The sequence below is a fragment of the Schistocerca nitens genome, chromosome 5 (genome assembly GCF_023898315.1).
Source record: "Schistocerca nitens isolate TAMUIC-IGC-003100 chromosome 5, iqSchNite1.1, whole genome shotgun sequence".
Classification (NCBI taxonomy): Eukaryota; Metazoa; Arthropoda; class Insecta; order Orthoptera; family Acrididae; genus Schistocerca; species Schistocerca nitens.
Window position 1 is genome coordinate 771,175,533 of NC_064618.1, and position 14,142 is coordinate 771,189,674.

General features: G+C 44.7%; 1 protein-coding gene across 1 annotated transcript in view; it reads right to left on the reverse strand.

Moving 5' to 3' along the window:
• The window catches only part of LOC126260711 (hemicentin-1-like), a 768,668-nt gene that overhangs the window by 28,800 nt on the left and 725,726 nt on the right, over positions 1 to 14,142 (reverse strand). Inside the window, exon 12 of the mRNA XM_049958048.1 lies at positions 8,132 to 8,443. Coding sequence (XP_049814005.1) covers positions 8,132 to 8,443 — 312 coding nt within the window. The remainder of the gene's footprint in view (positions 1 to 8,131; positions 8,444 to 14,142) is intronic.

Sequence of the window (14,142 nt, forward strand, 5' to 3'; positions counted from 1 at the left end):
CTCATTCCTAATACAGCACATATCAAAAATATCAGCATTGTGACATGTTTCGTAACGTTCCTATTGATGTTGCTCCATACACATACTTGTAGATATTTTATGGTTGTGACCGCTTCCACAGATTGTTCCGAAATTGCGTGATCATGCAGTAATCGGTAGTTCTGCCTACTTATGTGCATTACTCAGCTCTTATTTGTTTAAAGTTAAGATCGACTGCCAATCCCCGCAAGTTTACCTCCATTTCGCCATAATTTTCTGTGTCACGGCTTCTCTGAGTACAGAAGCACCATCCGCAAAGAGCCTCATGGAATTTCCGATGTCATCCGCTAGGTCATTTATAAATTATATATTGTCAACAGCAGTGATCTTGCAACACTTCCTGGTATGTGCCCCAGTTTCCTTTGATGTCTGAAGATTTATCTTCTTTGATACTCAAATGCTAAGTTCCGATTTACTAGAAACCCTTGAACCCTATCAAAAGTGGCCTTCTATCCCGTAGACTCGTATTTTCCTCATTATGCCGCAGAGTGGAACCGAATTGAACGTTTCCGGAATTTAAGGAACACGGCGTCAAACTGGTCATCGTTATGTACCGTGATCTGGGCCTCGTGGACGAACGGAAAGGTCTGGGTTTCGCACGATCGCTATTTTGCGAAGCCATATTGATTCTGTCAGAGGAGATTTCCAGTCTTGGCAAAGAACCTTTTTCGTATAGCCTCAACGAAGCCTCTCCATTGCCATTACAAGGTCCTAATAAAAATCTGCTTCAATGAAGCTACATTTGAATTTGTTACAATCTAAGTTCTAGCCCGTTTATTTTTAATAGGTAACTTAAGTCGTTGCAGGGATTAAGCAGTTTATTTATAATTTTTCGTTTCTGATGGCTGTTTAGCATGTGATCCTTTCTGTAGTTAAGCTGCGTCCTAGATGAGCTATGGTAAGCAGAGAGCCCCATGGCAGTGAGTCGGTGTCCCGTCGAGCTTTCCCACCACTCCTCCCCCCCCCCCTCCCTCCACCAATTCCATTAGTCCCCTGTTCGGGAAGAATGCGAGGGGCATGAAGCGAAGTGTGCGCTTGTGGCATGTACAAAGCTACAGCCAAAGCATTCTGTGCCCTGGACGTCTGGGAGTCGCATTCCAGCAGTTTTTCATGTAATGTTCACAACACAGTGTGGGGTCCTGGCGTCCACTCGAAGATGTTATGTGACTTGCAATGACGAGTATCTGCCCTTGTGCAGAAGCTTGGTTTTCACAAGTTTTGTCATCTGGTCAAAATATATTTCAAAAGAACTCCGGTTCTTGCAAATGTGTGGCTTTCCTGGAATGCTGCTGGGGCAAGGGGCGAGTTTCTGTTCAGTGGGAAGCGACACAGCTTAATTATTTCCAAGGAATTATTATGTTTTCCTAAGCGATGGGCCAACTTCCTGGCACCGGATGACCACGATGTTGTCGAAGAAGTTGAAAGAGGGCTCATTATTGGTTAATCCTAAAAAATAGCAGAGAAGGGGGAGTCAGAACGCCAGTTTCCAAGAAACTCCGATGTGGGGACTATCATGACTTAACTACACACTAAGAGTGTAACACATAACTGTTTGAGAACTGAGCTCATGGGGGATAGGTGATTGGTTAACTCTGTAAATCTTTTGGTAGCTGCAGAGATAGTGCCTTTATTTACAACAGTATCAAATGGTTCCAATGGCTCTCAGCACTATGGGACTTAACTGCTGTGGTCATCAGTCCCCTAGAACTTAGAACTACTTAAACCTAACTAACCTAAGGACATCACACACATCCATGCCCGAGGCAGGATTCGAACCAGCGACCGTAGCGGTCACGCGGTTCCAGACTGTAGCGCCTATAACCGTACGGCTACTCCGACCGGCACAACGGTATCATTGGCTACCATTTTGCAGAGCGTTTTTCATTGGTGCATGACAACTGAGTGGACTTGCAGAGAGGATGGACAGGTCTTTGTTAGTTAATACTTGGTCTGGCGATTCAGAAGAGAGCACTTTCGTTGAAGATACTCAAGAAATGCTCTTGAGGGAGGCCTTAGCCTGTAACTATAAAAAAGTTATGTTCCCACAAACGCAGTCTGATGTGTTGCAAAATGCAGCAGGACATGGCACTCACAGCATTTCACAGTGCTGGATGCAGAAGATGGTGAGAAACTGTAGCTTAGGCGAGCAGGGTATTAGACATAAGATTTCACGTGCGTTACTACACGTACTATCGGCCCCTGGTTGCTGAGTGGTCAGCGCGACGGAGTATCATTCCTACCGGCCCGGGTCCGATTCCCGGCTGTGTCGGAGATTTTCTCCACTCAGGGACTGGGTGTTGTGTTGTCCTTATCATCATCATTTCATACCCGTCGATACCCAAGTCGCCGAAGTGGCGTCAACTCGAAAGACTTGCACCAGGTCTACCCGACGGGAGGGCCTAGCCACACGGTATTTACATTTTTAGTACAAGTACTGTTGGGGTTAAGTAGGTTATGCGAATCTTATATTTCTTCCGAGTGATTAATGGCTCATTTACGACTCGACGAGCGATGTCGTTTCCATATTACAGTTACTTATTCTTCTGGCGCTATCGGGTAATCACTTTGCGTCCACTGCAGATTTATCTTCACATGCCTCATTTGTAAGATTCCCGTTCTGTTCCATTCTCCTAAACTATCTGTTCTTTTCCTGGTCATTTGTGTATTAGTTGACAGCTATTCCATGTTAACAATTGCTTGTTTTCGTGTTCTCTGCTCTTTTCAAGACAGAATAAATCCTGTGATTATTTGTTTTTCATGTTTATGTAGGCAGGGAAGTTTGAAATAAACGGTGGTTTATTGGGACTAGTGTTTCATTTAATATATAGCTGATTCGTCTGTTTATTATATTTTGTGAGCCGCAACATCAGTGTCACATGTTTGCTATGGCCATCCATATCCCGTTACTTCCCCACTGCACTACAGTTCATTAACGCAAATCTGCCCACGGATAGCGATCAGCTGTCGGCCTGTCCAACTAATGTGGATCATTCTGACATCCACAGGGTAGGTGGAAGCCTCAGCTTACCTCTCAACCCAAATATGATGGAGTTTTTTTTTTTTTTTTTTTTTTTTTTTTTTTTTTTTTTTTTTGGGTCATCAGTCTACTGACTGGTTTGATGCGGCCCGCCACGAATTCCTTTCCTGTGCTGACCTCTTCATATCAGAATAGCACTTGCAACCTACGTCCTCAATTATTTGCTTGACGTATTCCAATCTCTGTCTTCCTCTACAGTTTTTGCCCTCTACAGCTCCCTCTAGTACCATGGAAGTCATTCCCTCATGTCTTAGCAGATGTCCTATCATCCTGTCCCTTCTCCTTATCAGTGTTTTCCACATATTCCTTTCCTCTCCGTTTCTGCGTAGAACCTCCTCATTCCTTACCTCATCAGTCCACCTTATTTTCAACATTCGTCTATAGCACCACATCTCAAATGCTTCGATTCTCTTCTGTTCCGGTTTTCCCACAGTCTATGTTTCATTACCATACAATGCTGTACTCCAGACGTACATCCTCAGAAATGTCTTCCTCAAATTAAGGCCGGTATTTGATATTAGTAGACTTCTCTTGGCCAGAAATGCCTTTTTTGCCATGGCGAGTCTGCTTTTGATGTCCTCCTTGCTCCGTCCGTCATTGGTTATTTTACTGCCTAGGTAGCAGAATTCCTTAACTTCATTGACTTCGTGACCATCAATCCCGATGTTAATTTTCTCTCTGTTCTCATTTCTACTACTTCTCATTACCTTCGTCTATCTCCGATTTACTCTCAAACCATACTGTGCACTCATTAGACTGTTCATTCCGTTCAGCAGATCATTTAATTCTTCTTCACTTTCACTCAGGATAGCAATGTCATCAGCGAATCGTATCATTGATATCCTTTCACCTTGTATTTTAATTCCACTCCTGAACCTTTCTTTTATTTCCATCATTGCTTCCTCGATGTACAGATTGAAGGGTAGGGGCGAAAGGCTACCGCCTTGTCTTGCACCCTTCTTAATACGAGCACTTCGTTCTTGATCGTCCACTCTTATTGTTCCCTCTTGGTTGTTGTACATATTGTATATGACCCGTCTGTCCCTATAGCTTACCCCTACTTTTTTCAGAATCTCGAACAGCTTGCACCATTTTATATTGTCGAACGATTTTTCCAGGTCGACAAATCCTATGAAAGTGTCTTGATTTTTCTTTAGCCTTGCTTCCATTATTAGCCGTAACGTCAGAATTGCCTCTATCGTCCCTTTACTTTTCCGAAAGCGAAACTGATCTTCATCTAGCGCATTCTCAATTTTCTTTTCCATTCTTCTGTATATTATTCTCGTAAGCAGCTTCGATGCATGAGCTGTTAAGCTGACTGTGCGATAATTCTCGCACTTGTCAGCTCTTGCCGTCTTCGGAATTGTGTGGATGATGCTTTTCCGAAAGTCAGATGGTATATCGACAGACTCATAAATTCTACACACCAACGTGAATAGTCGTTTCGTTGCCACTTCCCCAAATGATTTTAGAAATTCTGATGGAATGTTATCTATCCCTTCTGCCTTATTTGACCGTAAGTCCTCCAAAGCTCTTTTAAATTCCGATTCTAATACTGGATCCCCTATCTCTTCCTAATCGACTCCTGTTTCTTCCTCTGTCACATCAGACAAATCTTCCCCCTCATAGAGGCTTTCAATGTATTCTTTCCACCTATCTGCTCTCTCCTCCGCATTTAACAGTGGAATTCCCGTTGCACTCTTAATGTTCCCACCGTTGCTTTTAATGTCACCAAAGGTTGTTTTGACTTTCCTGTATGCTGAGACTGTCCTTCCGACAATCGTATCATTTTCGATGTCTTCACATTTTTCCTGCAGCCATTTCGTCTTAGCTTCCCTGCACTTCCTATTAATTTCATTCCTCAGCGACCTGTATTTCCGTCTTCCTGATATTCCCGGAACATGTTTATACTTCCTCCTTTCATCAGTCAACTGAAGTATTTCTTCCGTTACCCATGGTTTCTTAGCAGCTACCTTCTTTGTACCTATGTTTTCCTTCCAAACTTCTGTGATGGCCCTTTTTAGAGATGTCCATTCCTCTTCAACTGTACTGCCTACTGCGCTATTCCTTATTCCTGTATCTACAGCGTTAGAGAACTTCAAACGTATTTCGTCATTCCTTAGTACTTCCGTATCCCACTTCTTTGCGTATTGATTCTTCCTGACTAATGTCTTGAACTTCAGCCTACTCTTCATCACTACTATATTGTGATCTTATATCTGCTCCTGGGTACGCCTTACAATCCAGTATCTGATTTCGGAATCTCTGTCTGACCATGATGTAATCTAATTCAAATCTTCCCGTATCTCCCGGCCTTTTCCAAGTATACCTCCTCCTCTTGTGATTCTTGAACAGGGTATTCGCTATTACTAGCTGAAACTTGTTACAGGACTCAATTAGTCTTTCTCCTCTTTCATTCCTTGTCCCAAGTCCATATTCTCCTGTAACCTTTTCTTCTACTGCTTCCCCTACAACTGCATTCCAGTCGCCCATGACTATTAGATTTTCGTCCCCCTTTACATATTGCGTTACCCTTTCAATATCCTCATACACTTTCTCTATCTGTTCATCTTCAGCTTGCGACGTCATCATGTATACCTGAACTATTGTTGTCGGCGTTGGTCTGCTGTCGATTCTGATTAGAACAACCCGGTCACTAAACTGTTCACAGTAATACACCCTCTGCCCTACCTTCCTATTCATAACGAATCCTACACCTGTTATACCATTTTCTGCTGCAGTTGATATTACCCGATACTCATCTGACCAGAAATCCTTATCTTCCTTCCACTTCACTTCACTGACCCCTACTATATCTAGATTGAGCCTTTGCATTTCCCTTTTCAGATTTTCTAGTTTCCCTACGACGTTCAAGCTTCTGACATTCCACGCCCCGACTCGTAGAACGTTATCCTTTCGTTGATTATTCAATCTTTTTCTCATGGTAGCCTCCCCCTTGGCAGTCCCCTCCCGGAGATCCGAATTGGGGACTATTCCGGAATCTTTTGCCGATGGAGAGATCATCATGACACTTCTTCAATTACAGGCCACATGTCTTGTGGATACACGTTACGTGACTTAAATGCAGTGGTTTCCATTGCCTTCTGCATCCTCATGTCGTTGATCATTGCTGATTCTTCCGCCTTTAGGGGCAATTTCCCACCCCTAGGACAAGAGAGTGCGCTGAACCTCTATCCGCTCCTCCGCCCTCTTTGACAAGGCCGTTGGCAGAATGAGGCTGACTTCTTATGCCGGAAGTCTTTGGCCGCCAATGCTGATTATTTATCAAAATTTAAGCAGTGGCGGGGATCGAACGCGGGACCGGAGACGTTTTGATTATGAATCAAAGACGCTACCCTTTTTTGTGTTTTTTTTTGCTCTACCGACCTTTTTTCTGATAAAATAAAATAAAAATAAAAACGCGGTTCCTCCGCTTTATGGTCCAACAACGGGACCACTTTTTTTTTCTTTTTTTTTTTTGTAACAGGAATAAAGTAAATGACAATCCTAGTCACGGGCGGGAGTGAAAATGAAGTTATCATCTGCATCACAATCCCTGCAGCACGCTGTGTCGCATCATAAACCTGGCAGAAAGCCATATAATCTTGACCATTTCTGCCAGTGTGGGCGGTATTTATGTCTCCTGCGTCGACCATTCGAAGGACCATTATCTGAGTCGGTTTTGGGACCTAGACCACGTGTACATGGAGTTTAAGGAGGGGAAAGGGATAGGCCATCCATTCGCTGAAGGTCCTCTCTTTCCAACAGCTCCTCCACCGTCAGTCCCGCATTGCCACACACAAAAATAAAATCTGGCCAAATGCACCGCTGAAACCATGCGCTTGGGAAATGAGTACTGTGTCACAAAAAAGTTGACTTGTGAGTGAACTGCAGTCCGAGATTCGATGTAACTATGGTCTTGCAACATTATATTTCCCCACAACTCAGCATCTGCGTGGCCAAAGCGGTAATGTTCGACAATGTTGGGCTTACCTTCTATGGCGAGACGTGGGAACACGCCATAGATCGAGGAAAAACTGCCGGCCGAAGTGGCCGTGCGGTTAAAGGCGCTGCAGTCTGGAACCGCAAGACCGCTACGGTCGCAGGTTCGAATCCTGCCTCGGGCATGGATGTTTGTGATGTCCTTAGGTTAGTTAGGTTTAACTAGTTCTAAGTTCTAGGGGACTAATGACCTCAGCAGGTGAGTCCCATAGTGCTCAGAGCCATTTGAACCAGCCATTTGAGGAAAAACTGTCGAACTAGATCATTTCCTTGATCTAGGGGGTATGGTGTGGGGGAGCATAACACAGCATCGGCGTACTGATCTCCAGATCCCTGAACACAGTACACAAGCTGCTCAAAGTTATTGTGAAACTGTGGCACAGTACTCCGTCCCTGTATGCGTCTTGGGTTCGTTTTCATGGATGACAATGTTCGATCACATTGATCAGCATTGGTGGAGGATCACTTCGGACGAGATTACATTCGGAGAAACACTGGTCTGCCGTTCCCCCGTCTTAAATCCCATTGAATAAGTGTCGGACGCTTTGGGGAGATCTATTTGAGCACGTCCACGCACCGTTGCCATCCACCATCTGTCACCCGCACTGTTGGAGGAATAGAACGTCCTATCTCTAATAACTCCTTTCCAGTATTGTGGCCAGCATGTGAGCTTGTAGGAGAGTATAGGTGCCATTCTTGGTGATCACACACCCAATTTCGAATCCCGTCCCACCTTTTCTAATATCTAGGTGACCATCATAAATCGGAATGGCTTCTGTCTACTTATGGACTTTGAGTGGAGGTGTCGTTTATGTATGTCATTGCATGTTTCTTTCTGTTATTTTCTACATTGTACTGTGCTCTAGCAGCTCTTTTTATGTATGTTACTTGGCTGTGGCACATCAATCTTTGAGTTTTGCAAATTATTGTGGTTTAAAAATGGTACTTTGAGCTTAACTTTCCCTGACAACGGTAGACTGTGACCCTCACATAGCAACTAGATGTGAAGAAGATGAAGCGTTTAGTGACAGAGCGCCCAGGGCGCGGCCTTACCGTGGTGGCCGGCCTTGAGCTGGCGCTCGAGCGCCGCCATGGTGGTGACGGCGAGGAAGACGGGCTCGCTGCGGCCCTTGGAGTTGTACGCGAAGACGGCGAGGTGGTGCAGCTCGCCGGCGCGCAGCTGCTGCACGTGGAAGGTGGGCGCGCCGGAGCTCAGGTTGGCGCGCAGTTCGCCCGAGTCGTCCTCGCGGACCTCCAGCAGGAAGGACTGCGGCAGGCCGCCGCTGAAGCCCTCTGCGCACCGGAGCGACAGCGCGTGCGCCGTCACGTTTCCCACCGTGCAGTTCTGCACCTTGTCCGGGCGACCTGCCGGCGGCAGGGCAAAGGGGTCAGCTCTCGCAGGTGGCAGTCGTTACAGCATGCTCGGGTACTTAAGCAGCTTAATGCTAATTACATCTATGTTACATTACTGATCAGTTATTCCAGCAGTATACCTGCAATTGTTTCCACCAAGAGAAATAACCAGGCAAAACTCACATCTGTGAAAAAATGTCGAACAACCTATCTAGAATGGTAAGCCGTGGTCCAGGAGGGCTGTGTGATTTACAACGGAAACTCCCCATCGCACCCCCATCAGATTTAGTGGTGAAATGGCCCTGTGGAAAGTCCGTGAAAACTGAACGCACATCAGTCATCAGTCATGAGAACAAGAAGAAAGTCTATTGTGTGCAAAAGGTGTTGGACTACAAAGCGGGAGATCCGTGTTCAAATCTCCCTCGTGTTCCTTTTTTTCACGAAAATATGAACTTCCCCTCCGATGACTGATGTCTGTGTTCTCCTTCCGTAGTCTTGGTAATTATTATACGATACATTGGTTATACACCCATGCTCATAAATTAAGGATAATTGCAGAATGTGGTGCTACACAATCAGGCACTGTACAGAACTGGCGCTAATAGCATAGGCATATAGGGAACACACACGACACAGATCTGACAGTCCACGGTATTTGTGATAAGTTGAGAAAACCGTCCCGAAACACATGTGCTACAAAACACCACTGTTTCCTGCGCATGTACCCCGATATCAGTATGGGATATGATCACCGTGCACACGTACACAGGCCGCACCATGGGTTGGCATACTCTGTACCAGGTAGTCGAGCAGCTGCTGGGGTATAGCCTCCCATTTTTGCACCAGTGCCTGTCGGAGCTCCTGAAGTGTCCTAGGGGTTTGAAGACGTGCAGCGATAAGTCGACCGAGAGCATCCCAGACGTGCTCGATGGCGTTTAGTTCTGGAGAACAGGCAGGCCTCTCCATTTGCCTGATATCTTCTGTTTCAAGGTACTCCTCCACGATGGCACCTCGGTGGGGCCGTGTGTTATCACCCATTAGGAGGAAGGTGGGATCCTTTGCACCCCTGGAAAGGCGGACATACTGGTTCAAAATTACGTCCCGATGTACCTGACCTGTTACAGTTCCTCTGTCAAAGACATGCAGGGGCGTACGTGCACCAATCATAATCCCACACCACACAATCATACCACGACCTCCATACAGATCCCTTTCAATGACGTTAAAGGTTTGGTATCTGATTCCTGGTTCAAAAAAATGGTTCAAATGGATCTGAGCACTATGCGACTCAACTTCTGAGGTCATCAGTCGCCTAGAACTTAGAACTAATTAAACCTAACTAACCTAAGGACATCACACACATCCATGCCCGAGGCAGGATTCGAACCTGCGACCGGAGTGGTCACGCGGTTCCAGACTGAAGCGCCTAGACCGCACGGCCACACCGGCCGGCCTCCTGGTTCACGCCAGATGAAATCCCGGCGAGAATCACTGTTCAGACTATACCTGGACTCGTCCGTGAACATAACCTGGGACCACTGTTCCAATGATCATGTACTGTGTTCTTGATACCAGGGTTTACGGGCTTTCTTGTGACCAGGGGTCTGTCAAATGCACCTTGCAGGTATCCGGGCGAATAAACCATATCTGTTCAGTCGTCTGTAGACAGTCTGTCAGGAGACAACTGTTCCAGTGGCTGTGGTAAAGTCCAAAGCAAGGCTACCTGCAGTACTCCGTGGCCGTCTGCGGGCACTGAGGGTGAGGTATCGGTCTTCTCGTGGTGTTGTACACTGTGGACGACCCGTATTGCAGCGCCTGGACATGTTTCCTGTCTGCTGGAATCGTTGACATAATCTTGAGATCAGACTTTGTGGCACACGGAGGGCCCGCGCTACGACCTGCTGTGCTTGACCAGCCTAAAATCGCCCTAGTATTCTACCCCTCATAACGTCATCAATATTTCTTTTAGCCATTTTCAACACACAGTCACCATTAGCACGTCTCAAAACGTCTGCACACTTACTCGCTGCACCGTACTCCAACACACACCAACACACCTCTGCGTATGTGCCACCGTGCGACGACCGCACGTCAAATGCACCGCGTGGTCACAGCCCAAGGTGATTTACACCTGCAAACCGCCCATCAGAGCGTTGTTTCACCATGTATCAGTATTATCCTTAATTTATAAGCATGAGTGTAGAATATGAGTCGTATGGTAAAAATATATTACCGTCGCAGGTAAATGTGATGAATAGTGAGAGCAGGAGAGATGCCGCATAGACCTCCCACAAAAAAGAAAATAAAAAATAAACAGGTGTCAACTATGATATAACAAGGGAATTCAAGAGTCAAAGTTTCCAAAACGGAACGCAAGATTCATAATATGTGATACGTGTGGAAAAAAAAAAAAAGTTGTAGGTACGTACGTCTGGAGGTCCCTTGCAAACTGAAGTTACACCAAGATACAGACACAAGTTTGAATACAGGGAACAGACACCTCACTAACCTGATGCACAGTTCATAACTTTGTAAACAAATGTATACGGCCCGTATGTATAGAGATTCGAACACAGATCTTCCCCATCGACGTCTAAAGCCCTGACCAAATAACCACAACACTGTGGCTTTTCAAATTCGCTCGATGTTGCTCGTATTGAGCTTGGACCGTTCACAGTTCAATAAATTTTCTTCTTCTTTTCATGCTTGACCTGTGGCCAGTTTTTGACTGGTTATCTAGTGGGCCATCTTACCACTAAAACTGACGAGCTGCGATGGAGAATTTCCTTTGGTAGTTACAACACAGACCTACCTTTGGATCCTGCACACTTCAAGTCCAACCGCCCATCGTCGACCTCTTAAACCTACTTACCCTTACGTGTGGTGCGGTTGTTCTTTCCCTTGCTCCCATACGTACACCTAATTTAACCTTGCGTGAATACACCAGCATGCTGTAACTGGTCGTTACACCACTCAAGAAAGCGCATACTAATTTGGTAAAATCAAATACATTCTTGAGACCCACTGTGCTCCATTTACATTTGTGTACATACGTTACAGCATTTATGCAAAAGTCACAATAGCGCCCATCACAGTTCAGCGACCTTACGAGGCGGAAACTAATTCCAGTTGAATTCGATGGCCAATTCCAGTTTCTTCCACATATCGTTTTACTCTCCCATTCTGTGGACAACCTTTCCATTCATAGTTTTAAACGTCAGTCTATAGTACCACATCCCTAATACTCCTTTAACTCTTCTGTTCTGGTATCCCCACAGTCCATGGTTCACTACCATACACTGTCGCCCTACGGCCTCAGAAATTTCTTCCTTAACGCCGATGTTTAATGCTCGTACATTACTTTTGGCCTGGAATGTCCGATTTCCAGTTCTACCCTGCTTCTTGTGTCGTTCCGTCTGATGTTATTTTGCTACAGGTTATAAACAGTTCTGGTGGTTGGTATTTCCTATTACGTAGTAATATTTTGAACAGTACTTACAGGTGGCGTGGACGATTTCCTACATATTACGCTCCTGTTGCATTTTTGGTGTTGTTCTTCTTGTAAATGCCAATTTACGTTTTTTCCCACATTTCTCAGCACTATGAACTTGACACTTGTTTCGAGGCTATGTTTTGGTTTGTGTTGCCGACTGTCAGATGTTATTGCCAAAGATCGAATGTTATTGCCGAACTTTCGAGTGTAATTATTGAAGTATCTGTGGTCTGCTTGCGTATGCATTTGTGTGTGCGTGTGTCTGTGTGTGTGTGTGTGTGTGTGTGTGTGTGTGTGTGTGTGTGTTTAGGTGTAATTCTTTTGTGGGCTGTGTTTGTGTGTGTGTGTGTGTGTGTGTGTGTGTGTGTGTGTGTGTGTGTGTCCAGAAGGCGAAGGAGGTAAGAGATTTTTATTCTTTTGTTTCCTGGTTGTGTATGAGGTACGATTTTTTTTATCTTATCATTTATTTTATTAAGTGTAGTAGGGAGCCTTTGCTGAAGTGTGTTTGTTCATTTATCAGATGTTTGTTTTCGGCGGTGGCTTTCTAAATTTGGAAGTTTTTTTGCGTTTGTATAAGATGTTTGTCATGGTTTCTTATTCTCATTATTTTCATTTCTTGTTCCATGTTGGAAAGCTGGTGGTTATGGTGTTCTAAATGTTCTACAAATGCGGAATGGTTTGTTTCGTTCTTCCAACATCTGATATGTTTTTTTTATTAGGTCGAGAATAACCTCAGTGTCTCCTACTCTGCACCAGCGGCTGCCCAATCATCACCTTGCGACAAAATTTCCGCTATTCCTCTGTCATCTCTCCAAAGATTGTAGTTGCTCACAGAAACCGAAGCTAACTGCGTTGTTTTCATCTGCTACAGAATTTGCTACTTGCGTGAAATGAGACATTTAATGACCACATGCCCAGTTTAGTTACTTCGGTGTGAAGGTAACTAGAAATATTGAGAATGATTCCGTGCAACAATACCCAAACTTCATCGTTGTGTTTTAAAAATGTAAAGTGGGCTAGTTGATCAATAGAACGGAAAACCGTTATGATGTGAAACGTGTCAAATGCACAAGAAATGCGCACAGGAAACAAGTGTTTCTTTTTTTTTACATTATAGTGTTATACCTATTCCCTTAAATGGCACAAAATGCGTAAATATTATATCTCCAGATTTATTTACTCATATTCAAGAATTCATCTATGGTATAGAAGGAGTTGTCAAGGAGGTATGATTTTAATTTGTTTTTGATACTATTACTGCTGTCTGTCAGACTTTTTATTTCATCTGCTAATGTATCAAAAAGTTTTATAGCAGCATATTTTACCCATCTCTGTGCCAAAGATAGGTTACGTAAAGGACAGTGTACGTCTTCCTTTTTTCTGATATTGTAATAATGAATGTCGCTGTTGATTTCAAACTGGTTCATGTCGTTGAGAAAAAATTTCATTACTGAGTAAATGTACTGTGAAGTAGTTGTAAGAATTCCTAACCTTTTAAACAGATGCCTACAAGATGTGCAACTATGAACCCCACACATTATTCTAACTACTTTCTATTGAGCAGTGAACCCCTTTAGCCTAGGTGTTGAGTTGCCCCAGAATATTTTTCCGTATGACATCATAGAGTGGAAGTATGCAATGTATGTTAGTTTACTAATCTCTGCATCATCAAAATTGGCAATTACTCTGGTTGCAAAAGTTGCTGAACCAAGTAGCTTTAGGAGATCCAAAATATGACTTTTCCAATTAAGATTCTCATCTGTGATGTGGGTCTTGCACTCATTTTACAGGGGCCACATCGGTTGCCACCTTGCAGTAGCAGTTCGTTGTGTCACTGTGGTACCAAGTGCTGCTGAAACCGCTGCTGGCCCGCATCTCGTGGTCGTGCGGTAGCGTTCTCGCTTCCCACGCCCGGGTTCCCGGGTTCGATTCCCGGCGGGGTCAGGGATTTTCTCTGCCTCGTGATAGCTGGGTGTTGTGTGATGTCCTTAGATTAGTTAGGTTTAAGTAGTTCTAAGTTCTAGGGGACTGATGACCATAGCTGTTAAGTCCCATAGTGCTAAGAGCCATTTTTGAAACCGCTGCTGGGGATGCGATACGATGCGCCAGAGCCATACTCCCTGTCGGTAAAGCCACGTGTCTGTTTAGAGTCGGTCTTCCCACATTCACACATTCTAGTGACCACAGCTGTCAGCAGTCGTGTACAGTGGCTACATTC